This window comes from Archocentrus centrarchus, chromosome 14, assembly GCF_007364275.1.
Source record: "Archocentrus centrarchus isolate MPI-CPG fArcCen1 chromosome 14, fArcCen1, whole genome shotgun sequence".
NCBI lineage: Eukaryota > Metazoa > Chordata > Actinopteri > Cichliformes > Cichlidae > Archocentrus > Archocentrus centrarchus.
Window position 1 is genome coordinate 19,501,165 of NC_044359.1, and position 26,809 is coordinate 19,527,973.

The 26,809-nt window shown below is 39.8% G+C and overlaps 3 protein-coding genes and 1 long non-coding RNA gene across 4 annotated transcripts in view; 3 read left to right on the plus strand and 1 right to left on the minus strand.

Moving 5' to 3' along the window:
* The first annotated feature begins 330 nt into the window (after window positions 1-330).
* On the plus strand, window positions 331-2,323 carry LOC115791577 (uncharacterized). Its single transcript, XR_004020962.1, has 3 exons — window positions 331-364; window positions 897-1,159; window positions 2,230-2,323. It is a non-coding gene; the product is annotated as an uncharacterized LOC115791577 (long non-coding RNA).
* Window positions 2,324-4,850: 2,527 nt separating this feature from the next.
* Window positions 4,851-23,415, plus strand: rb1 (retinoblastoma 1). The gene is made up of 27 exons (XM_030746976.1): window positions 4,851-4,957; window positions 5,363-5,483; window positions 7,248-7,351; window positions 7,804-7,938; window positions 8,022-8,060; window positions 8,196-8,245; window positions 8,420-8,530; window positions 8,677-8,822; window positions 9,302-9,379; window positions 10,051-10,160; window positions 10,254-10,331; window positions 10,940-11,027; window positions 11,149-11,265; window positions 11,350-11,406; window positions 11,608-11,639; window positions 11,794-11,870; window positions 12,049-12,269; window positions 18,936-19,051; window positions 19,342-19,484; window positions 19,846-19,991; window positions 20,117-20,221; window positions 20,330-20,443; window positions 20,535-20,683; window positions 20,855-20,885; window positions 21,160-21,302; window positions 21,952-21,998; window positions 22,604-23,415. The coding sequence occupies exons 1-27, from the start codon at window positions 4,851-4,853 to the stop codon at window positions 22,672-22,674; spliced, it is 2,736 nt and encodes a 911-aa protein (XP_030602836.1). The 3' UTR covers window positions 22,675-23,415.
* On the minus strand, window positions 15,881-17,783 carry LOC115792442 (lysophosphatidic acid receptor 6-like). The gene has a single exon (XM_030746977.1). The coding sequence runs from the start codon at window positions 17,387-17,389 to the stop codon at window positions 16,328-16,330; it is 1,062 nt and encodes a 353-aa protein (XP_030602837.1). The 5' UTR covers window positions 17,390-17,783; the 3' UTR covers window positions 15,881-16,327.
* A 1,073-nt stretch (window positions 23,416-24,488) lies between the features above and the next one.
* The window catches only part of LOC115792477 (short transient receptor potential channel 2-like), a 7,084-nt gene continuing 4,763 nt past the window's right edge, over window positions 24,489-26,809 (plus strand). The window contains exons 1-6 of the mRNA XM_030747023.1: window positions 24,489-24,509; window positions 25,070-25,762; window positions 25,854-26,054; window positions 26,139-26,303; window positions 26,408-26,582; window positions 26,669-26,809. The exon at window positions 26,669-26,809 is cut by the window's right edge and continues 60 nt beyond it. Coding sequence (XP_030602883.1) covers window positions 24,495-24,509; window positions 25,070-25,762; window positions 25,854-26,054; window positions 26,139-26,303; window positions 26,408-26,582; window positions 26,669-26,809 — 1,390 coding nt within the window. The 5' untranslated portion in view covers window positions 24,489-24,494. The remainder of the gene's footprint in view (window positions 24,510-25,069; window positions 25,763-25,853; window positions 26,055-26,138; window positions 26,304-26,407; window positions 26,583-26,668) is intronic.

Sequence of the window (26,809 nt, forward strand, 5' to 3'; positions counted from 1 at the left end):
TTGTTGTTCTTTGACCATGATGATTCATAAAGCATTATAAACAGAACACAAAGGTCAATTCATGTCTAAAAGGTTTGTCACCAGATGTAGAATCACATCTCTCCTTCTTAAATGTTAATGAGTTAATCTGCTACATTGGCCAAGCCCAGCATTTGTGCATGCATGCTAACCATTAAGCCTAGAGATGACTCTAGATTTCTTTGGAATATGTGACAAATAAACTAATGACTACTTTTTATTTAAATCTTCTTTCAGATGACTACCTGAAAGCATGACAAGTATGTCGCTTGGCCGAGGATGTTTCGAACCTAGAAACAGAAACTGAACCAGAAGCCCAGGAGGGTAGGGGTAAAAGAAAAAGGAAGTAGGTAGTTTTTATAACGGTCATTATTTGAACTAATTTGAAAAAACATTACTTTGTCTCCTATAATAAACCGTTTTTAGTAGAAACTAATATTAACATTGTTTGCTTCTATGAAGGGACTGATTCGTGGTTTCCTTGAGCTGGATATCTTTGTGCTGCTTCAATGTGATAAGAGTTTTAAAAAAAACACCTACATTTACTACACTTTAACTATCAATGTGTCACTATGTGACTATCAAAGGTGGCTCTTTCTGAGAAATCTCCTGCATCATTATAGCCATGACGGTCCTTGACCCTCACCACTCACTATAAATTTATTGTTTAATGACGATTAAGGTATGAAATCTTCACTTTTAAAAAAGTAAAACCATGGCAGGTTTTAAGTCTACTCAAGTATTCATTGTGAAACCAGGCAATGGTCATGTATGTTTGCTTTGTCTTAATAATGAGATGTGTTATATGGAGCCATTTAAACCTCTCATGTTTGGAAATAAGTTGAACTATTGTCTTATGGAATGATTCTTTGTTACAGGCAAATTAACATCGATTCTGAGAGTGAGGATGAGGAAAGACAATCCAGGAAAAACCTTCCTAAACCACCTGCGGTGCCCACCATCAGAAGTCACCAAGCAATGTCATCCACCACCAGCAGCCACTTTCCGTACTCATCAAACACAGCTACCTTCGCCACCCGCCACCCATCTACACCTGTCGGGCATATCATCCATTCACTAGCTACGCCCACCAACTCCATCCAAAGTGAAACAAGAGTTGGATCGAGAACTCCTCTATCAGGTAAATGTGACCAACAAATTACACACAAGAAGTGAGGACATTTCTAGTGAGTGTGCTATCATATCATATAATATGTTATAAATATATAGCATTTTTGTATATAAATTTCCAAAAAGGTAGGTAGATAGATTTATTACAGACTCGTAGTCCACATCACATAAAAAAAAAAACACAAAACAATCAATGATAAAAAGGAAAAAAGAAAAACAAGGGTACATTAAAAAAATAAAAAACATAAAAAGACTCCTAATCTTTTAGGAGGCAGTCATACCAATGTTTCCAATATACAGATGTACATCTTACTGCACTATATTTAATGTTAGTCAACAGTACTTCTATTATTGGACTCATTTAGTTGGCAAATAAATTTATACATAAGATTCCTTAAAACAACCATGAAAGAGCTGACATTAGCAAACACAAACAGTTCACTGGCACTGCTCCATCTGGGCTTCTTTAATAAAAGTCTCAGTGCATCATTATAAGCCACCTTCAATCTCTGAAGGCTGGCTTTTTTATAATTGGACTATAAGTGTGCCGTATACAGTGAGGCACAATATGATCTAAACAAGTTCAGTTGAACTTCATCAGAGCAATATCCAAATTTCCGAGATAAAACATTAGCTTGAGCATATAACATTCGAACCTGGCGGTAAATGTCCTCATCATCTGATAGACGGTCTGTCAGCACATGACCAAGATATTTTACTTCATTAGAGACGCTCAATAAAATCCCAGACAACTTAAAATCAGGGAAAACCCTATATTTGTCTTCTTTAGTGCGACATATCATAATTACACTTTTTGATGGATTGAATTTATTATCATGTAGTTCACTGTATACCGAACACACATTAAGCAGCTTCTGAAGACCAGCTGGACTTGGACTAAAAACTACTACGTCAGCATACATCAAGTGGTTTACAACTGTATCCCCAACTAGGGCAATGGTGAATTGATTGTGTACTTTTAAACCGAAACAAGATTCCTTGTGGCCTAATGTAAACTAGGTAATAATTAGTTACCAACAGATATTTTACATTTCTCAGATCTTTTATCATTCTTTTCAGAGTACAACTTTCAGCTGAAAGTTTTTAGGGCCATAGAGGAGGTCAAGGCGATAGCCCTGAACACTTCCAAGATGCTGCAAGCACCTCTGACCCAACAGGCTGCTAATAATTCTGTAGAAGAGGTGGACTCATTGGATGAGCTTGTGCTTCCAGCCTCCAGTCCTGAAGAATTAGAAGCTCTGAACCTGATGCTTGAGTGTGGAGCACTCAGAAAAAAATTGGTATGTTTAATTAATTGAAAACTTGTCTTTCTTCTACAATAACTTCACATGCCAAAAAATATAAATTTGGATACTGAATGACAGTCAAAAACAGCCTTTACCTTCTGTGTAAACAGTGGCTTTTAAATTCTTTGTATTGTTTCACATTTTAGGTGCATCACCTGGCAGTCATTGGAGGAAGGGAGCTGAGAGCTGCTGTTTATAATATTTTGCCAAAAATCATCACAAAGAGCCTTGCAGAACAGTACAGCTTCCAAGGACGGAAGGGCAAAAAAAAAATTGTCTGCTCACAAGCACTTGGTGGCTGTGATATTTAGTAAGTACTAACACCAACCTTGGTACATGATCACATTTTTCTTGATAATTCACATTTCCAAATTCCTTTTTTGTCTCTATATTTTTCAGGGGCTGTGCGAAAGAACCAAGGGTCAGATACTCTGACTGATGCTGAGATCCAGGCTGTGGTGGGAGATTGGCTGAAACATGCCAAGTGTTGTAAAGACAAGTCGGCCAATCCAGAATATGACAGGAATGATGATGATGAGGAGCCCTAAATCAGGAAAAGACTGTGTAGCATGGCTAGTTAGAACGTTTTCTCTATACTCACAACAGTCTTCTACTCTGTTTACTGGTGGTCCAAAAATATTGTACTTTTTCTTGGATGAATAAACATGTATATAGTAAAAACAAGATTAAAGTGTAATTGTTTATCATATTATTTTACCTTGGTTGTTTATTAATGCTTTGATCTCATCTAGGCCTGCACCTCACACTAGTTTCAGGTAAACACTTAGAGTCTAGGTTACTGTAACCTGGAAAAACATTTGTAAGCATTTTGCAGCCTTGATTTATGTGCAATTAAAATACTTTAGCATTGAATTTTATTTTTAAATGGAATCATGGATCATTACACAAAATTAAAATGTGCACATAAATGTAAAGATTATGTGGGAAATGGCTGATTCTGCAAATAAACTGCATCAAACTTCTTCCCTATTATACAAGTGAAATTTTAAGTGGCTGGAATCAATTTTCACATTTGTTACAAGTGTGTACAAATCTCACTGGAAAATGGAGAACATATGTTAACAGGAAAACTTAAAAAATACATTCAGGGAACATTTCTGCCATGTTGGAATTCTCCGAAGTCAGATTTGCGTCTGGTGAACGTTCACCAGACGTTCCTGGTGATGTTCATTGAACGTTGTCTGAACGTTCATTGCTAGCAGGGCAATACAATAGAGCACCTTGGGGATAGGGTGGAGTAGAAGATTCACATCATGGATGAGCAGCTGATAAATCTGCAGCTATGACGTTGATATGTTAAATATTTGTCAGATGAAATCAGGAATGTTTCCAGCACCTTCTTGAATCAGTACCTCAAAGAATTGAAGCACTTCCGGAGGCAAAAGGGATCCAACCCGTTACTAGCAAGGTGAACCTAATAAAGATGAATATATATGTATATAAAGATGAAAGTATGACATTTCTGACAGAGATTTAGTAACCAAAGGTAACACTCCCGTAACCAGCTAACGTGTAGCCACTAGATAAAAACCTTGCACCACAAGTTACTTGTGGATGTTACCACCAGAGGGCAACAGTTACACAAGTAGAGGTGAGGTTTGTCACACTAACAAAGCTGCCAAACAAACGTGCTGTAATTTATTATTATCAGCCGTGGCATTAGTGGCAGGTGAAGAGACTAGTGGTCATCTCAATACATGTAATATTCCGTACTCGGAAGTCTTGGCAGTTAACGTGGATCTTACTTTGACATACATTGTTGCAGAAACAGATCCGCCCCTCCTGACATAGTGCACAAGCCGGGGACTTTATATACCGTCACAGTATTAAGCCAGTGATTTTATTGTTGGCAGGGGTATAATTTCGTTATATTGTTATACTATTTCTGCTGTACGCGCGCTGGAGGTGAAACAGGATGTTGCGTCGACTTTTTCCCGCGTTTTCAAATCTTCAGGTTGGGTTAGTTCGTTTGCGTTTGGTCACGTGATCCCGGTTTAAGTCTACAGCGGTCTGTTTACAATCTCTCTATACGTAAAAAGTTATGTCAGTTGGCGAACGGTAGTTCTGACGACACTGGGTTTAAGCAGACACAGACGATCGCAAAAAACAAGTGAACAAAGTCGTGTGCACAAGTTTTTAAGCTGTAATTGCAGAAGTCTTGTTACATCGTTGTAACGTCGTGAACCGCAACCCACCGCGCAGTGCGGTGCTACAAAACGAGCATCCACTGTACTACGGTTGCAGGAAGTTACTAAGGTTTTGTTGTTACGGAACTCGTGCAGTGAGATTGACAGTAAACATTATCCGTCGGCTTTAAAATATATTTCGAGTTTTAACTGTTAATTCTTGGCTGCTCAGTAACCGGATACCAAGATGCCTCCTAAAAAACGGAATTCTGGGACGACACAGAGCAAAGAGATGAAGCCCGCTGCTGAAAATGCCTCTCCAGACAAGGAGAGTCCAGAGTTATCTCTTAAAAAGTAAGAGAAGTAATGGTTGCCTCTCCGTCGAGCCACAGTAGCTTTCGTTTGTAGATTTGTAAAATTTAAAAATGTTGACAGATATTTAGGCCTTTCCTCCAGCTATGTTCCTCTTACTCGCTAGCTAATGAGACTAAACGTCAGATTGACCCGTTAGCTGTATCGGGCCTAATAACAGCGAGTTTTAAAGCATCTTCACCTTAAACAACTGGTCAAGGAGTATAACTATTCAGTAATAGATGGGACTTGTAATGTATCCCTGTAATAACTCAGAGACACACCCGGTGTCAGACTCGGACTCTCAGTCAGTCCCCCACAGCACAGTTGTAATCTGTCATCATTTGTTTTGATGTTCTCGAACCTTATGTTTTCCATGGTTGCGGATCTCTGGTCTCAATCTTTTAGGCACGGAGACAAGGATGCTGAGTTCGTGATTCTGTGCAAGAGCCTTCATGTGACTGACCCTGTATGTGACCGTGCCTGGACGTTGTGGAAGACTATTCAGGAGTCCATGGATGAAGCTGCAGTACGTATTTATACATGCTGCAGTTCAGTCATTCCACTGTACATTTCTAATGCTGCAGTCCTGTCCAATCCTGTCACCTGCCCTGGAAAAAGCATGGGCAGGAATCTGTCAGTTCAGTTTTATATAACACCAAACTAGAACAGTATTTATGTCAAAGCATTATATATTGCAGGGTGGCACAGTGCTGTGGTGGTTAGCACTGTCACCTCACAGCAAGAAGGTCCTGGGTTCGAATCCAGTCTGTGTGGAGTTTGCATGTTCTCTCCAGGTTCTCCGGCTTCCTTCTGCAGTTCAAAGACAGGCATGCAGTCAAACTCACCCTGTGACAGACTGTCCAGGGTGTACCCCTTCTCAGCTGTAATAGGTTCCCATCATATGCAATAACAGATCAAGAGCAACATTGAGAGCAGTCTCACTGACCAAAAGAGCTATTCTCTCAGTCCTTTAAAATGGACTTAAACTGTCCCATCATTACCATTTCTGACAAGTTCAGCCCCTGCTCTAGATTATTCCAGGAAACAGGAGCAGCATTTTTAAAAGCCCTTTTTCCTAATTCCTTTCTGACTCTGGGGACAAACATTTGTATAACATCATGAGAGCACAGGCTATATGGGCTGTCATTTTTACACATATAGACATAAAGAGAAGAAAGAACCAGCCCAAGCAGAGATTTATAGATGCAGACCAACCAGTGGGAAAGTCTCTGGATATACAGAGATGGGCATTTAGCAGCAGCGTACAGAAAACAGTGATGTACATGATTTCCACAGCCAGTAATAAAACGTAAAGCACAATGATAGACAGTATACAAACTCCCAGGTGCATTCATAAAAAGCAAATCATCATCATCCAATTAAGGTAAAAAGGTTGCAGAGATCAAGTGTTTACTCAGCTGGATAGAAACAAGATTTATTCCTAATAAAGAAACTTAGCTTCATTTTTAGCTTGGACATAAATTCTGATCTATAATGATACCCAGATACTGATAAGATGTGACCAATTCAATTTCAGCCCCTTGAATGGTTTTGATTTTAGGAAGTGTAAACAACTCCTTTTCATTTGAGAATAGCATGAACTTGGATTTGCCTGCATTTAACACCAGCGTAAGTTGAGTTAAATGGAGCTGAACAACATCAAAGACAGACTGTAGAAATTCAAGGATTTGTACAGTACCAGTCAAAGTTTGGACACAGTGTCATCTGGATAAAAATGGAATGCAGCATTTGATACATTATCACAAAGGTTATTTATATATAGTGATGGCAGTGGTCTTAATATGGAGCCCTGGGGAACTCCTTTGGATAATGGCAGAAAAGAGAAAGACAACCCAGGAAAGTGGACACACTGTTCTAGCTGACTAATAATTTGAAAACCAATTTACCAGAATAGCTTGGCCAACTGTGCCAAAAGTATTTGACAAATCAAGAAAAAAATAGCACAGTATTTTTATTTTTTTTTTGGAGCCCATTGCATCAATAATGTAGTTCACCACTTCAATAGCAGCAGTTATTGTGCTGTGTTGTTTTCAAAATCAAAGCTACATGCAGTATCCACCTTGCATTATTGGTGGAATCAGCAGCCAGGTACAGTCCCAGAATCGGATTTGTTTGCAGAAAGAATAAGAATTTGAAAAGTGCTTCCTTCAAGAAATGACATGGAATGGCTTTATCATCTACTGAAAAGCTCTTGCTCTTCCATCCCTAACATAAGGAGAACAGATGTTATACAAGCCTTTTCTAACGCTTCTTTTAAATTTTGTTTCAGGACAGTCAGAAGAGGCTGTGGGGTGCTTGTCTGTTTGTGACTGTGACAGACATGGATGCCACCTGTTTCACTTTGACCCAGGTTCTGAAAGCAGTCAGTCTGAGGTAAGTACTTTCTGTGGCTTACTGGCAAAAAATAATTTCACAGTGTAACTGTTTGCATGCGATATTGGTGAATTTGAAATTTTGTTGGGTAATAGATGGCTTGAGCCTTGAGCAGAGTAGCTGCTGGAATTTTCTTTCTTTGGAAACAGGAAACTTTTTTTTTTTCAGAGTAGCAGATTGGTTTTTCTTCAACACAGCGGTAACTTATTTGGGATTGCTCTTTGAAACAAAGTACAAATACTACAGGCTGCGTAAGAATGTTAAAACTCACTCATGTATCCTCCTGGTACTCCAGCTGCAGAAGAAGATTTGAGCACGAGTTGTCTATTTTTATGGATCGGAAACCAGTTCAGGGATAGGCTTCAGCTCCTCTGCAACTCTCAATTGAATGAGTTGTTAAGATGGATGGATGTTACTCGAAGTTACTTCAATACCAGTCTTTTCTTTTGTAGTGTCAAACAGTTTATAGGTCTGGTGAGGAAGTTGGATGTGAACTTGGATACAATAAGCACCAAGGTGAACTCAGCACTGTCACGACTGGAGAAGAAGTATGATGTGATCCTGGCTCTTTACCAGAGGTTTGAGAAGTAAGTAAATTACAGCTGTTTGATTAATGTAAAACTCTTTGTTGCCTCAATGTAATTTAAAAAAGCAAACCATTTTGTTTCAGAACTTGCAAGAATATTTTCGATCTGACTTCTGATGGCAAGTAAGTTAAAGATTTATCTACCACATGTGGGAAATGTATTATAATCTTTATGGCCTGGTCTGTTAGTAGTTTTGTGCTTGTTATGAAAGATGTGAAGCCGCTGCATGGTTAATTGTTCGGTGTATCTTTTTCAAGGGTGAGGGAAACTATGCGGACTTGCTGGACGATGTTTCTTTTGGCCAAAGGTTGGTTAATCTTATGTTGCTCTTTTCATCCTTCCTTCCTCCTTCGTGCTCAGGCACAGATATCAGATGAATTGGAAAGTGTTTTTTCTTTCCAGTTTAAGTTTTGTTGTTTCTAGTTGGCATTGGTATTGTTGTGATGATGCGTCTCATGTGCTGCATGTCTGCGGTCTGCAGGAAGGACCTTACAGATGGAAGATGACCTGGTCATATCATTCCAGCTGCTGCTTTGTACTCTGGAGTTGATCATCAAGCACTGCTCTCCAGACCTTCTGCAGCCTCTTTACAGTAAGCTTGAATAGCATTTAATTTACACCTTCTTTGTTTTTAAAAATTTTATGGCCTCACATTGTACAATCAGTAAATGTTAAGTCAAATAATTAGCCCTTTTTTGGTCATGGCTCTTAGAGGTTTTATTTTTTATTTTTTCTCAGAATCAGCCATAAGCAAAGTTCAGAGTCCTCCAACGCGAACATCTCGTCGCAACCACAGCAAAACGAAATCCCGAGCCATGGAGCCAGAGGTTGATGTGCAGCTTCTTGAAACCTTATGCAAAGAGAATGAATGCAGTGCAGAAGAGGTGTGAACATTAAAAAAAAAAAAGTTCTTACGCCGTGTTTCCACTAGTACCTGCTCAGCGCAGCTCAACTCGACATGGTTTGTAGGCTTTTCCATTAGGTCCTTGTACCTGGTACTTTTTTAGTACCCACTCAGCCAGGGTTTATCACGAGGTCTCAGAGCTTCTCACGGGTACCATCGGGTACCACGGGTACCATGGCTTCTCACGGGTACCATCGCACAACACAGTAGTGTAGACAAACACTAACACACTTTGAGTCACATGCAAATTACATCAAGAGACTACTACCTGCATTGGTATATCGACTCCACCCACATTGAGGTGGAACTCAATTGTAATGGAAACAAAACAAGACCATGCCGAGTTAAGCCGCGCTGAATAGGTACTAGTGGAAAAGAGGCATTACAGTCATCATGCATACACAATTCAAAATTTGTGTTATTTTTTTTTTTTTTTTTTTATGCAAATTGTATTTCCAGGTGAAGAACGTTTACCAGACCAGTTTCATGGCTTTCCTAGAGTCAATGGATCTTTCAAGAAGCCCAGATTTTCCTCGGGTAGGGCGTCGTTATCAAAACACCTGCACCACTATTTGGTTTTAACTGCACTTGGAATTTCCATTCATTATCTCTTCCTGCCTGTTTCTGCCATTGTAGAGCATTTGAGCGTGCAACAGCTGTTTGTTGTGCTGTTTGCTGCTTATACATGTGTGTTTTTCACATATTTTGTAAATGTTCCCTTGGAAGCAGCAGGGAGAGCCTTTGTAGTGTGTCACTTTAATGCAGAGGCAGGTATGAAAACAGGAGACAGGATGCTACTGTTTGCTGTCAGTGACACACTGGACATGGTGATGGGCAGATGGTGTGCATTTTAAGTGAATAATGTGTAAATGTCGCCATGTTGATATACCATCAGAAAAAACAAAGCTTTTGATGAGTTTTGAGGCTGGGTTATTGATTGTGTTGTCTTTCTGATCCAGTTGTTGAAAAAGCAAACCCTTGCCCTTGTTCTCTTGCAGTCACCTGTTTTTTTTTTTTTTGTTTGTTTTTTTTTTAAACTCAGATGTAGTATTCACATTTAAACCAAATAACAATCATTCATTTAGTTTATGAAATCTTTTAAATATGGATTTTGATTGAGGGCTCTCAAACTGTTTAATCTTTAACTGTGTGTATTGGGTTCTGCCTCACTGCGAGCTACTTTTTGCTTTTTGTTATCTTCAACCCAGGTGAATGATGTCGACCAACAATATGAAGAGCATTACCTCAAGAGTAGAGACATTGATGGACGGATGTTTTTTGATGGAGATGAGACTGTTCTTGCACCCAAAGTCGAGATGTAATACCTTTTTTTTTTTTTTCTTCAATATACAATGTGTAGATGCTTTCTTAAAATGATTTAAAGAAAATTTTAATAATCTCCTGCATTCAGACCACAAGTGGAGAGAACACCAAAGAAGAACCTATCAGATGAAGATGGATTAGTCATCCCTCCTCAGACACCTATCAGGTAGGCACTTTGCAGTTCCTCACTGACTGTTTCTGTCATTATTTATCTAGAGGGGAAGGTCAGAGGTCTCATGTTTGCTTTCAGCAGTGTCTTTTTTTAGTCTACAGCAAATACAGTGTTTAGCTGCTTAGCTCTCAACTGGTGCGTTTATGAGTTTCTGTACTGTCTGTTATTTCTATAAGATACACATTACAAGCTTACTTAATTTAAAACAAAGTTGTTGTCAGTACAGATGGTACAGCTGATATAAAAAGGTAATATAATTGAGCAATTTCAGTTATTGGCTTCCAGAATCATTTGTTAGCTCGGCTGTTTTGGAGAAAAAGTCCAGATATTGTCATAGCCTTGGCTGTGTCGGATCCACAGAAACTTTAACATTGGCCGTAACTCGAAAACGATGTGACAGCATAGATGCATTATGTTCAAGCTAGACCCGTCAAACTTCACACTCTTGTTCACTGACAGCTGAATGTTGTCACCCGCTCAGTGGTGCTTGCTAGGTTTTGTATATTTATCTGTGAACTTTATTTATTTTATTTTTTTTGTCTTCCTAATTTGTCCTTGTCTTCATTTTATCGATTTATTTATTTTTTCTATTCTCCCGTCAGAGCTGCCATGACCTCCATTCAGCTGTTAAGGGGTGATCTCACTTCCAGTGGGGACCAGCCATCTGCTAACTTGCTTACATATTTCAAAGTAGGTCTCTAGATGTTTTGCCACTAATTTAACCATAAAACTGCAGATTTTCACATATATACCTGTTTTTTGTTTTTTTTTTTTGTTTGTCTGTTTTTTCCCTCCTCTATCCTGTGATCAGCATTGCACTGTGGACCCGACGCAGGATGTGCAGAAGCGCTTGGAGACGCTTGGACAGGTGTTCAGTCAAACATTTGGTCAGGCAGTTGGCCCACACTGTGTAGTGTACGGCAGGCAGGTATGAAGAGGACGAGCAATGGCGACACATTGTGCCCTCAGATTATTTTGTTTTTGTCTGACTTGAATTTCTTTTGTCTTTCAGAGATTTGCCCTCGGTGTCAGACTGTATTACAGAGTTATGGAGGAAATGTTGAAATCGGTACAGCTTTTTATTTTAAGAATTTTACTTTTTCTTTTTTTTTTCAAACTTTGGATGCTCACCTCTGATTGCAAATCTGATTAGATGTTATTGATATTAGTCACAATGTTATCCAATAGTTTTCTGTCTTCTGACTATAACTTTTAGTTTTTCTACAAAACAACACAATGGAAAAATAAATGTCACTTTTTTTTTTAATAGGAGGAGAAACGCCTGTCTGTGCAAAATTTCAAGTATGTTTTTTTTTTTTTTCCCCACTTTTATCAGATTACTGGGAATTATGAATCCAGTCCCTGTTACTAGAATTACATGCATGCATGCTTCGTATTGTTTTGACATTGACTGAGGTTTTCTTCCATTGAGTCGAGTCATTTGATGTCTTTCCAGTAAACTCCTCAATGACTCCACATTCCACACATCGCTTTTGGCCTGTGCTTTGGAGGTAGTCATGGCAACATATGGAGGTATGTCCTATAATTTTCTTACAAATTAAATCCAAATTAATAAAAATACATAATACTTCTTAAAGAGCTGAGTTTTTTGGTTTTTTTTTTATAAATCTATTATCAGTAATAAAATAGAGTTGAATTCATCTTTTATGTGTGACCAACTATAATGTTGTTCTTTGATCCATATGTTTAGAGAGCAGTTTCAAAAATGGAGGGTACAACCATGGAGGAGGCGACTCAGCCGAGACCAACGTCTGTTTCCCCTGGATACTAAATGTATTTAACCTCGCCGCCTTCGACTTCTACAAAGTCATTGAGAGCTTCATTAAGGCCGACCCCACGCTGAGCAAAGATGTCGTCAAGCATCTGGAGACCTGCGAGAACCTCATCATGGAGAGACTTGCATGGAGGACGGTCAGTTTTATCTCTCGTTGCTATGAGAGTAGAATGGTAATGCATACACAGCATAAAGAATCTTTGGATATTCCTCATTTAGAATTTAATGGTCCAATAAGAAGAGAAGGAAGATTATTATCATAAATAATAATAATAATGAAATAATGAGGCAGATTCTGCATAAATCCTACATTCCCTACTTATCTCATTCCATGTCGGCATTTCACAAACATATGGGAGTTGCATTGCCAAAATAAACTGAAGAAAATAATTTCACAGTGCTTCTCAGCATGACACTGAACCTGAAGACTAAAAATAACCAATTTGTGCAACAGATTCCACTTTTAACACACAAAGCTTTTTTTTTTTTTCTTTCACACAGTTTCATTACAGTGGAAGGAGTAGTAGTAAAGGAGTACTTCATGCAAACTGACAAAAGTACAGCAAAGTACTGCAAAAGTAGTGCTTTTTTATTAAAGGGGTCTTACAGTACTTGTGAAATGATCTGTGTCACTGGATGCCATTGCCTCCACCACCGGACACCTCCCTGTTCACAGGGCTGCTGGAGAAATAGTAGATGAGTGGGTTGAGGCAGCAGTTGAAACTGGCTAAAGAAAGCACCACAGGATGCATAGCCTTGGTCACCTTAGCCAGGCCACAATGGGACAGCAGGTTCAAGTGTGTGAGTGTATATCCCAGCAGGTTGATGTGATAGGGGAAAAAGCACAGGAGAAACACAGCCAGCACTGAGTAAATAATCCTGAGAGTGTGCTGACGGCTGTGGCGTTTGCCACGGCAGCGGTGTCTCAGCTTGCTAAGAACACTCAGCACGCTGCAGTAGCTGTAGAGGAGTAGAAGAGTGGGCAGCAGAAATGACCCCAGCACTATGCCCAGGAATACCAGGATGATGGTGCGGTGGTGTTGTGAGGACAGATCCAGCAAGCAGGGCTTGTTTTGGTGAGCGGCCGCTGACCGCAGCACAAGCAGACTCGCACTGAGTCCCAGGACCAGGCACCAGATCCCTCCACTGACCACCTGTGCAGCACGCAGCCTGCGCAGTGTCGATACCAGGGGGTGCACTACAGCAAAGTAACGGTCCACAGCAATGCACACCAGGAAGAAGATTCCCCCATATAGGCTGATATATTTGAGAGCGAAAGTGATCTGGCAGTAAGCTGCCCCAGGAGTCCAGCTGGAGGTGTCCCCTGTCTTCGAGGATGAGGCTTGAGCCTTTTGGTGGTAGTAGTAGATTCTCAAAGGTAGGGAGATGACAAAAAACAAGTCGGTAGTTGATAGATTAGCCATGTAAATGGCTGTGCTGTTCATGGTACAGGGAGATAGACACAGTCTGCGTAGAACCAGGCTGTTGGTGGCCAATCCCAGCAGGAAGATGACACTGTAGGACACTTTGTAGAAGGTGAAGCGGTAGCTTGTATCCACAGTACAGTTTGACAAAAGTGAGACTGGCTTGGCTGTCAAAACAGTCATATTCCACTGCTCCATGTCTCAAAATGATTTTGCTACTCCCAACTCGTCAAATTACTATGGTCTTATATCTGGAGGAGGATTAGGCTGGTTGAAGTAAGCAGATGATGATGATGATGATGATGATGATGGAAGAGCTACTGGAGCAGTTAAACCTGTAGTACGTGAAAACGTAATCAAGCAAAATGTCAGTTTTTTATTGAAGTGTAAATTTGCAAGGATGACATATTCTGCTGTTTTATATAGAGAACAGATGAATTTTGCCAATTAATTTTTACCTGCAGGTTCCTGCTCGTAAAGCAAGCAAACATTTCGTGTCATTATGCACAGAAAGCTAACAGAAGAAGCACCTAACTGTGGTTATTTGATTACATTTACACATTAAATACACATTTAGTGGAGCCCATAAAATCAATCATTTTTTATTGAGATTTTATAATTTAAGTTTGCACTGCACAGGCAATCAGGTAAGCATCTTCCGGCAGTAAAGGCAGGGTCTGACTGTCGTCATGTTTTTTTCCTTTTTCTTTACCTGGAATGTAGGTCAATCAACAACTTTATCCAGTCACAAAATAACCATAAATAGAAGAATTTAAAGAAAACTCCTACTAATGTCAAAAAACCTTTTCTAAAAAAAAACATTTTCTTTCATGTTCTGATCAATTGAAACATTTGATTTAGAAAAATTGTATTCATTGTATTCTAATATTTATTCCATTATGTGCTCTGTGAACAGCTTGATTTTTAAGTACATTTGGCACAACTGAAGAGAATGTTTAAAAGTAAAACGTAATTACTCACCAGTAGCAGGATCAGCACAGTGTGATTAAAGGTATTTTCCCAGTCGGCTGGTGTTCAGCTGTAGCTAATTTGATGACGCTGTAATCGTGAATCTGCTGCTGATTGAAGCAGTTGAAGGTACTCACCGGTCAGGGTCTCTCTCTTTATTCTGCTCCCACCCTTCTCTCCTCACATAACCTCTAATTTATCGCTAACTGACTTCCTTTTTTTTTTTCTTTTTTTTTTTAAGAGAGATGTAAAAGTTCTAATCTCCAGCTTAGTTTACAGATTGTCAGATTCTTTTGTAACCTACCTGGTAGGTTTCATATTTACAACACCTGGCTATAAACATACGTGAGTTCATCATTAACTGTCGCTCATAAAGCAGAAGCAATAATTAACTGAAACGAGTGGCTGTAAATACACAGCAGGGCTTTGAATAGGAGCTCTTAGGAAAAAAAACAAGCAAGTGTAGATTTGAGCAAAGATGAACATTTTTACTGTTTAATACAATAAACCCGGTTAATGCATACAAAGTTTTATTCTTTGTATTTATATGTTCTTATGCTGTAACTGGTAGCATTTTCCTGTGATCTCTGTAAGCTTTTATTTATTTATTATTATGAAGTAGATCAGTATACCATGGTATGATTCATATTGTTCTGTAGAAAACCCCTCTGCTCTATTTCTTTTTAAAACGACCCTTTTTCTATGAAGAGACAAGTTGTTGCTCGTCTTAGCTGGTTAGGTGATGAGTCTACCCATGTCAGTGCAGTCCCTGAGGCAGAGGCTCTTGGCAGTTATGCAGCAGTTTTTGGTCTTGCATCACACAGCATTTATAGGCAAGAGCAAATATTTCTCATCCGTTGCACTGTGAGCTGTGTTTTCACACATTGTGAGCCTGGATCAGGTTTAAATGAGGTTTTTGGGGTTTCCATCAAAATTTTAGAAACTTGGAAAACCTAGATTGTGTGCAGATTTAGTTTTTTACTGTTCCTGTGTTGTTTTATATGCAGAGATGTTAACATTTTGACCCACTTTTATGTTTTTACCCACTCTAATTTTTCCACAGGAGTGTCCAACCTAGAGGCCGTTTGTACAGTCCCCATTTATTGCCTGCACATGTAATGCACATTTTAAAATTTTATAAATTATCGTTCACTCGCAGCCCAACCAGAAGGCTTGTTAGTACTGTCTAGACTAACCAGTCTAGACAACTCATGTAGCTGGGCACGGTGAAAGCCACATGAATAAAATTATACAGTGCTAATGCCAAGTGTTTCACAGCCCACCACTTGATTAAACAAATTTGAATTCTATGCACAACATTTAAAAATGTAAAAAAAAAAAAATTTAATTCACGTTCAGAATTCAGAGTTCAAAACTGTTACAGGACATGTCACTCTAAAAAGTGCTTTAAGACCTCAATACAGATAACACAGATACTATGAAACGATACAGGGCAGTAGATGTAAAGAGTTGTAATACTGGCTCAACACTGCCAAAGTAGACTTTTTCTGAAGGAGAGTCTTCTCTGTGAAAGAAGACTTGAATTACAATGTTTTTTGTGCAAAAGCCTACACACCTATTTTGAAATGCTTTGTCTTTGTCTTGGTTGACTGAATCATTGTCTTTAAGTTCCGATCTAAAGTCTCTGCTGTGTCCAATAGGTGAGAGTGACTCCTTAGTAACCATTTTGTTTATGTTGTCTTTCAAAGCCACTCTGCTTTCACCTATGTCCTCTGCTTCAAATCAAGTTTTACCAGCCATGCTCACTGAAGTCTAAATTATGCAACATTTTTGAGTTGTCATTAGACCGTGGACTCATTGTCAAATATTTTGGATCTCATACTCTTCAGCGTCAGGCTCTTGGTCATTGTACTTGGGCTGCTTGGCGCGCTGTCCATCTGTAGTCTTTCAAATAGCTTGGTACTATTGTTCCATACTGTAGACTTTCGTTTAATGGAGCTCTGAATCGTCTCTGAAGTGAAGTAGTAGATGACTGGATCAAAGCAGCAGTTGGTCACCGCTATGCACAGAGCGATGGGGTAGATGGTTCTTACCACATGTTCTGCATAGCATCCATTTAGGATTTTGGAGCGGACCAAGGTGTAGAAGATGAGATTCACATTGTAAGGAATGAAACAGAAGCAGAAGATGAGCAGATGCACGACGACCATCCTCAGGATTTTCGTCTTGTTGAGGTTCCCTCCGCGGCTGATGGTTTGAGGCTTCCTCAGTGTCCTTAGCACCATGACAGTGCAGAACACATTCAGCAACAATGGGATAATGAAGCCTGCAGTCTCAATAAACATCACCACCCACGACAGCTTAGCCTCCCACTGTTTTCTTGAGTAGTTTTCAAAACAAAAGTTTGAAGTTGAGTTTTCTGAGTCGTTTTTCGGTGACGTGGTGTCCAAAAGGACCCCAGTGCTTATACCTCCAGAAAGAATGATCACCCACACTGCCAGGCAGCCCAATTTGGCATTTCTCCTAGTACGAATTGTTTGGGACCGAAAAGGATACACAATGGCCAGAAAACGGTCAACGCTGATGCAGGTGAGGAAGAGGATGCTGCCGTACATGTTGGTGTAGAACAGGGCCACGGAGATCTTGCAAAGCGCGCTTCCAAAGAGCCAGTCACGTTTGATGAAGTATACAATCCGAAAAGGCAGGCTGAGGACAAAGAGAGAGTCTGAAACAACAAGGTTCATCATGTATGTCGTGGTCTCGTTCCGTATCTTCAGCGTACATCCAAAAATGTATACAGCCACCAAGTTGAAGACAAGACCAACTAAAAACACCAGGCTGAAAACGGAGCTGTAGAGATTGTACTTGAAGTCATCATTCTTGTTGCAGATCGTGTTATCCATCTTTAAACCAGAGTGTATGTTCAGTGAAAAGCATGAAAAAGCTTCTCCTTATTCTCACTTCTTCTGTTTTCTATATTCTGAAATGCTTAAGAAAGGTAGGAATACAGCAATAGACCTTCATTGGCATCCAAAGTCCTTTCCATCTGTGTGTTCTTCTGTGGCAGCTGTCCTGTTTATCCAGCTATGCTCATGAAAGTGGATTTTCAGTGTTTTCAGTCGTCTTCACAAGAGAAATATTTATCCCCTTAAAAAAGTTTTTAAAAAAAAGAGCCGTGCTTTTCCTTAGCTCTGTGAACACTTGAGTGGGTCTCCACTTGACTTGTTCTTCTCTGTGTTCTTGAAGCAGAGTGAGCACATCCTGATCATTACTCTGCCCCTGCTAGATCATAAATCAGAAACCTCACCACAGACAGAGGCTCTGACACAGGGAACAAAATAGGCTGTCGAAACACAGGGAGGAGCCACCACCGGGGCCAAAGTCCTCCCAGAGCTGCTTTTGCTTTTTGCAAATAAAAGATATTGGAATAATGAAACAATAAGACAATTATGATAAATGGATGTGTTCTGTAATTTTCACATTTCAGTAAGAATATCTTCTCTGTGTGTTATCGCTGCCACAGGTGTCTTTATATCATCAAAGCATTTAACAGGAGATTTTATTTATTTAGTAACACAGTGTGTAGCATATTTTATGTTTTAATACTATTACTAATGTCATTTTTTTAAAGTCTGATTTTTAAACAAATAGGAACTTAAATCAAATGGAGATCTGTAGTTGAATATAGAACTATTATGTAGTGACTTTATTACACCTAATAATCAGCTGTAAACCTTGGTACGTGTCACTGAATGTTATTATCAAAGTGTACTTTTGAAATGTTGGAGGCGTAAGCCAGGGTGTGGCAAGCACGATGCATGAATGCACCATAAGCATGTCAATACTTGCAGTTACTGTATGAACTGCTGAGTGGTAAACCACTCCTCACTTCCCCGTGTGAGGTCATATTGGCTTTCCTTTTCTTCAGTGTGCTTGTTGATGAAATCTGTTCATCTTAATTTAAAGTCCGCATATGTTTTGCTTTTTTTTCGGTATTTAGAGGAAATGTATTTTTAAATTGAAGCTACTGTTCGTTTACAGTTTAAGGCCATTTCATTGACTCGCTAGAGTAGGGTGTGTCCTTAGGTCAACATAAAATGAGGAACAGATTTATTATTAATCCATAGATTTTACTTATCAGTTGACTGTTTTGCAAGGGAAATTCAACATGTAAAATACCTCTAACGTCATTTCTCCACTTGTTCTGCATGTGTTTTAGTTGATCTCTCAGCAAAGGACAAAAAGGAGCTAAGCAGCTGATCAAGACATGATCCTAAGACTCATATAATTAATTTATTACATTATTATATGATTGTCAGTTAAAATTGCACCCTTAAAATTGCTGCTAGATTGCACTGATTTGAGTGAAAGGACAATGTATGTTCTTATATCTGACGGGATTTAGATGGGATTGCTTAAATGTAAGTAATTGTGTTGGCCTCTCTTTAGGGCTCCCCATTGTTTGAGCTTCTGACACAGGAGCATGAGAGCGGAGGAGCAGAGCAGGTGGAGACCCCAGCCAATTTCAGCCAACCACTGCAGCACAACCACACCGCAGCTGACCTGTAAGTCATCCCGTAACCTTCCAACAGTCTGTCATTCACTTGCTGGCATGCAACAGCTAAGATTTTTCAAGCAGTTGTAAAACTGCTGTGACTAATCAGAACAACAGCTCTGTCATCACTTGTAATACGTCATAGATAAGCATCAGTAACATTGAGTTAAATTCCATGACTTGTACTCACCATGAGCCACTCCCCCATTTATAGGTTTGAAGATCATCTTTTATCTTACCCATCTATTTAAGTTTTGTGCTTACTGACACATCAAACTGGTTCCTGTGCTTCTTGTACAGATACCTGTCCCCCGTGCGCCCGGGCCATCGGGTATTGCCTCCTGACTCCAGTTCTCAAACGTCCTCTCAAGCTGCCTCACAGGCTGCCAGCCAAGCTCCACGACACCCAAAGTCCAACTCTCTCAGCCTTTTCTATAAAAAGTGTAAGTCCTTGGTAGAGTTCTCAGTTGTTTTTGATAAGTGGTGGTACTGCTGCCCTCACATCAATGTTGTAAAGGTGGATGGAGTAAATGATGGGATGAATAACCTGGAAATTGATCGGAGAAAATGTATATAAAATGTGTATAAAATGTTACTTCAGTTTATTTTTAATTATTGCACAAATCAGCCAGGTTTTATAGAATTCTTTAAAGATTTTATTTATTTTCATTAAATAAAATTGTTCATTTTGGAATTTTTTATTTATATTAAGATTTTTTTTAACCACTCTGGACGCTTTACATCTGTGGTTCCCGTGTGTGTTGCTGCTGCTCCAACAGTCTCTTTGGTTTTGTCTGTCTCTAGTATACCGCCTGGCCTATACGAGGCTGAAAATGCTCTGCTCGTACTTGCTGTCCTCCCACCCTGATTTTGAACCCATAATATGGACTCTGTTCCAGCACACACTGCAGCATGAGTACGAGCTGATGAGAGACCGTCACCTCGACCAGGTAACCTGAAATTATGTTAATATTTGTATTTGTCCATCATTTTCTCATTCCCTTTAATTGCCCTCGACTTTTCTTGCTTTATTTATTTATTTTTCTCCTCTAAATGCGTCCTGTTGTTCCTGTAGTTGATGATGTCCGCCATGTATGCCATATGTAAAGTGAAGAGTGTTGATCTGCGCTTCAAGACAATTGTTACAGCTTATAAGAACATGGCCAACACCAGCCAAGAGGTAACGCAACTGTTTGGAAATTCCATAAAACTCACTGAGTAGGCTGAATTTCTGTTGATGTAAACAAGTTTCATGTTGAACTGTGACAAAGCATTTTGTATGTTTTAGACCTTCAAGCATGTGTTGATCACTGAGGGCCACTACGATTCCATCATTGTCTTCTACAACCAAGTGTTTATGCAGAAGCTGAAAACCAACATCCTGCAGTATGCTTCTACCAGGGTGAGATACCTCTCCAGTAGCCAGTGGGGACAGTGGGATTTTATTTATTCCTGCTAGTTCCTCTCACTATTTCTGCTGTTTTCTTTTCTAGCCTCCTACACTCTCGCCAATCCCACAAATACCGTGCAGCCCCTACAAATTCCCTAATTCACCTCTACGTGTGCCCGGTAGCAACAATGTGTACATCTCTCCTCTGAAAAACACACGCATGTCTCCCAGTATCATGACACCTCGCTCCAGGTAGGTCCTGGATATATATTGTCAGTTGATTTGGCAGTAGTGAAGAGGTCATTCAGCTGTACTTGTGAAGTCATGTGAAACTTTAGAATGATTTCAAATGAAGGTCTTTTTGTTTTCCATGCTTTTTATTGTTTTGTTTTTTTTGTTTTTGTTTTTTTTTTGCCCTTGCAGAATGCTGGTATCCATCGGCGAATCATTTGGGGTATGTGCCTCTTTAGTTTGCTCTGTAGTGCCAGAAAGTGGATTCTTTTAATCTGGATTTCAATGCAGCATTTTCAGTGGGAGAAAACTGAAAACACTGTATCGAAATGAGCAGAAACAACTTTCTTGGATGTCTTTACCTGGATTATTGAGCATGCATCAAGACATTTTTTTTTCTCTGTAGTGTAACAAAGGGCTATTCTGATCTCTCAGCAGCTGTAGTGCCAGTTATTTTTCCTCACTCACTATCACTTCTGCTTTGTCTTTATCTGCAGCCATCAAATCGCTTCCAGAAGATCAACCAGATGGTCAACAGCAGTGATCGATCCCTAAAGAGGACCCTGGATCACGGCGCCATCCCAAAGCCACTGAAGAGGTTACGATTTGATGTGGACGGACAAGATGAAGCTGATGGCAGGTTCGTCACAAATGGTGCTGTATGCCAGATTATATTAGCAACCCGATTAGGTTGACCAGGTGTCACACGTAATGTGGAACTGCACGGCATTTTTAGTTCAGCTGTTTTGAAGAAAAAGTTGAGCCTTGACAGCGTCTGTTCCACAAAAACTTCATTGGCCACAATTCGAGAACGATGTGACCTAGACTGATCAAGTTCACACCATAGATGCATCGACTAAAAATCTTAGATGAGTTCAAATCTCAGTGACCTTGACCTGACTGACAGTCCCTGCCAGTTCAAAACGTTTTTAAATTTGAAGAACTAGTGTCGGGTTTTACTGTGGACGCACGGTGTCAGTTTTGTGACACCGTGCAAAAGGTTCTGGGTTCAAATCCACTGGAGCCTATCTGGGTGGAGTTTGCATGTTCTCCCTACAATTCAGTGGGTTCTCTCAGAGTACTTCAGCTTCTTCCTGGTGGGAGCAATAATTATTCATCATATTTTAATGAATTATTATTATTATTAACACCTCAGTGTTGGGAGATAAAAAATGGACGCCTTGTCATTGGGGTTAAATTTGTCAGTGTTTTATGTTGTTTTCACTATGTGATACTGCAGTATGAAGAATAATTTCATCAACACTTTATTTATTTTATCTAATTTACAGCAAATCTGGAGGTGATTCGACACTGATACAGAAGCTTGCAGAGATGAGTAAGTAATACAGCTTTATATATTTACTTTCTCCCTTTTAGCATTCTGAATTATTATTCTGTGTATTCTCATCAAGAGACAGCTTCTGGGGCTGAAGACATGAAGCTTAAAGTGTATGCCAAAAACTGCAGTTCCTCCAGTGGCCACTTGAGGCTGGCTCCAAGAATGAGTCGATCCTTATAAACTTCCATGTTAAAATGCCCAATTTCAACAATGTGAAATTAAATATTTACAGAAAATGGTATCTTTGATTTGTATAGCTACATTTTCCTTCAAAACAACTATGAATTCTAATATTTTATGAGCCTGCTATTAATAAATATTTGCCCTCAGTGGTAGAACAGGTGGCTATATGCCGCCAGGCAAGAAGCAGGCAGCCGTTCAGCATGTCTGTCTGTTGGACACATAATTCATAGATGCAGCTTGCACCAAGCTAGGTATCATTAGCTGATAACTTCTCGGTGGTGGACACAACACTGCAGTTGAAGTTTCAAAATCCAGAAAACCTTTGTGTGACATCACGGTGGCTGCATGAGTCTCAGAATCTGTTATTCCCAGTTGTTCAGACTGTAAGAATCATGCTGCTGATTTTTGTTTTCGTGTAGGCTCCACTCGTAGTCGCATGCAGGAGCAGAAGATGAAGGAGGATGCTGAATCGAGGATGGAAGAACTCTAAAACCTGTTCAGCTGACCTGCACTCTTTGCCACAGTGTGAACACTACTTTCTGTTCACACATGAAGTGAAACACGTTAGGTTTTGTACATTTAAAGTGCTATTTTATTTTGTATTTAAGGAGGAGGAGTAATTTGTGAATATAGAGGATGTTAAGTTTTTTTTTTTTTCTTGTTTTGTTGATGCTTTACTTGAGTGTTTTTAATGAGCTAGGGTTGTCATGGATTTTCATTAGAAATTGACTTGTTGATGATGACGTATGTTTGGTTTTAGTGTGGATCTTTTTTTTTTATTTTTTTATACACACTGCTGGTTTTCTCCACCTCCAGGAATTTTTTTTAAAAAGGTCTCAAATATAATGTCACATTCAAGTGTTAAATCATGAGAGCCGTTGTGTTTTTTAGCTTTTATTTTTTTTTTTTGTTTTGTGTTTTCTCATAGTATACAATCAGATCCTTGTGAATGTACCTTCAGACTTCTTATGGAGGACGTGATATTGGACTTTGTGTTTTGTTTTTAGCTCTGGGTAAAATAACATTTTAGTACTGATTCAGAAATGTATTTTGATTTTTAAGAAAACATACACGTCATGTCATAGATGTAATTAAAAACAAATTTAGGAACCTCCTCAGTGCTAACACTTAACATTAAGATCATCCATGAAACATTAAACTCAACTTATAGTTTAGTCTATTTACACAAACCAAAAAGGTCCCTTTTTAATCACCAAATTCCACTGTAATTATGAACCAATAAATACTAAGTCTTTGACAAAAAGCATGAGCTTGCTGTATGATTTCTTCCTGTTTAGCCAGAAGAGTAGCAGTCTCAGTAATGAGCTCATCTTAAAGTCTACAGTGGTCATTTTCCTCCCTCTCCTGTGCAGAATGATGGTTACAAGAGGCTGAAGTCAGTCAGGCTTCACTGTTTAAATGAGACTGCAGTTTAATAAGTTGGCTGGTAATGCGTGTTTTGTCTGTGCCGGTAATTATAACATTCATTTTGTACTGTGGATGACTTCGAATTGAAACTTGTTTCAGGATCATTTGTTGAAAACTATTTGACCATAATTTAAATGTAGCATTTCTTTTCTTTGTGTGTTACGATCAGCTGCTTGGTAGACATTTATTTTGCACTAAAAGGGATCTGTTTGTTTTACAAAACCCTGAAAGCTACTTATGGCAATACCACAACAATAAAAAAACCCCCTATTAAAATGATCAATGTAAAATTAAAAGAGACTTATTATGTTTTAAGACAGTAATATGCAATCACAAAATTGAATTACTGGACAACAGTTGACTTCCAAAAAGAAAATGACATCAGAACTTTGAAAATCATTTGTAAATCTTTAACTTGCAGCTCCTTGTTTTTCCCACTGCTCCTCTCAGTTCTTCTGGGAGAAATGGTGACAGCTGCTGCATGTTCAGTAACAGCTGCCTTAATTGTGCCATTGCACCATTTCCATTGGAGAGACCTGAGTTAATTCCTGTTTGAATGCAGTGACAGTTTGGTTTGGGCCCAGCCAAGCGTGAAGCACTTTGAATCGGTTACATTTTAATTGGCCTAAGCCCAAGGGATATTGAAATGTGTTACTGAGTTTGTGTATTTCGACTTATCAGCAGTCAGCCGGTAGCACATGATCGGAGTACCCGAAAGTGCTCAGTTCTTCTCTTTTGGAATAATTGTGGAGTCTCTTGGTATCTCGCACCTTCACCTCTGAAGTGCAGAAAAGCTGGCAAAGATATTATTACATCTCTTCAGTGAATGCGCTTGTGTTGTCATCCAGAGCCACCACTCAAAATTGTGTTTTGTCATCTGGAATGGAAAACCTATCGGTAAGGAGATTTTTATTCACTCGTGGCTTGTAGAATTTATTATTTAATAGGAAAAGATGTTGCAGGTAAAAACATAACAAAATAATAGGTTTAACCTAAACCAACTGTGCTTCAGATAAGCTCTAATTAACAGCTTTTTGTTTGTTTTGTTAATATATATAAATCTGTATATATATTTGGAATTCTGTTTTATTAATGTTTTCTTACAGGTCATGCATTAATAAGTATAACTTTTCATTATTTGCATAATTTATTTCATATCTTAACATTTTATCAAAGCATCATGGACTTGGGTATTTGGCCTAAGTGCCATAAAATTTGGACAGAGCATGAGAGAAACTTGCCTTCAGAGCTTCCCGCCCGAAAAGCTTTGTAAGCATCAAAAGCATTGTAGTTGAAATGTATAAGTCAGTTTCATGATCTTTTGTCAAACCTTAATAAGCATTTTTGTCTAAATGTAATCAAAGAGCAGAAAATAGTATTAGAAATAATGCCAGAGAGCCTCTTTAGTGTGTTTTTTGTTTTTTTTTTTTGCTGTTGACTACTGTTCTGTCCTGCAGCCAGAGCAATGGCGCGAGATTCTGAACAAGAAGATGCGGTTCCCTCCAGAGCTTCTCAGTGCCATCAAGGAAGGGAGAACAGATCTGCTGTGTGTCCTGTTGAAGACGGGTGATGGTATCACCCGCCAGCTGGATGAATCTGAGGATCGCCAGTGGAGGGAGGCCCTGAACCTCTGCATCCGCTTAGGCAACGAGGATGCTATGGACGCCCTCCTGCAGGGAGTCAAGTTTGACTTCCGGCAGATCCACGAGGCTCTGTTAGTCGCCGTGGACACCAACCAGCCTATAGTGGTGAAGCGTCTCCTGGACCGCCTGGATCAGGAGAAAGGCAACAAGATGGATGTACGATCCTTCTCCCAGGCCATCTTTGATCGCTCTGTTGACAACTCTCAGTTTGCCCCCGGTGTGACCCCTCTGACCTTAGCCTGCCAGAAAGATCTGTACGACATTGTCACCATGCTCACCCAGAAAGGCCACATCATCCCCTGGCCACATAAGGTCTCCTGTGCTTGTCTGGAGTGTTCTAATGGCCGGCAGTATGACCTGCTGAAGTTCTCCCTGTCTCGCATCAATACTTATCGTGGAATCGCCAGCCGTGCCTACCTGTCCATCACCTCGGAAGATGCCATGCTCAGCGCCTTCAGTCTCAGCAGAGAACTCCGCAAACTTTCCCGAAAAGAGCCAGAGTTCAAGGTCTGACGAGATTCGTAGGTATCCCTACTCACTATTTGTGCTGGATGTCTGGGTTGTTTCATGACTCTGCTGTGCTTAATTTCTCTTTCAGCCTCAGTACCTGAGCCTGGAGGAGATCTGTCAGGAGTTTGCCGTGGAGTTACTGGGCATGTGCCGCAACCAGAGTGAGGTAACCACTATTTTGAACAGCTGTGGAAATGAGAGCCAGGATTTCTTAGATGAGCAGGCCTTTGAGGAAGGAATACCCACCCTGTCACGCCTGCGACTTGCAGTCAACTACAACCAGAAGCAGGTAACTAGAAACTAATGTCAACCAGAGACATGTAAGCGAAGACACGATAAATTCCTGACTTCTCTTTACGTCTCTCTGTGATAGTTTGTGGCACACCCGATCTGCCAGCAGGTTCTGTCATCTATCTGGTGTGGGAACCTGGAAGGCTGGAGAGGTAGCAGAACAGCCTGGAAGCTTTTTGTCTCTGTGGCAATCTTTTTCACTATGCCCCTTCTGTGCCTTATATACTGGATTGCACCAAAATCAAAGGTCACATGCTCTGTAATAACTGGGTGATATTTTAATGCAATGTAAAACTGTCAAGTGAGGTAGAACATAGGAATTTGCCCTTGACAGTGTGGTTTGTTCTCTAGCTAGGAAAGATGGTAAGAATTCCCGTGATCAAGTTTCTTCTACACTCTGCGTCCTACCTGTGGTTTCTCATCACTTTACTTGGGGAATCAATAACCATGGAGATGTATAGAGACAAATTTGCTTCTCGGCAGCAGAACCTTCTGCACAACTCCTTCCACATGGTGTGGGTGGTTGGTAGGTTTACTCTCTCTGTTTTGACTTTTAAAAATGTCAACAGCCATTAGGTGTGAACTGGGCTCAGATAGATCTGTTTCTTGTAGGATTCTTCTGGTATGAGTGTAAGGAAGTGTGGATCGAGGGCCTCCGGAGTTACTTCCTAGACTGGTGGAACTTCTTGGACATAATGGTGCTCAGCATGTACTTGGCATCCTTTGCGTTACGTGTGCTCATCGTGCTCAAAG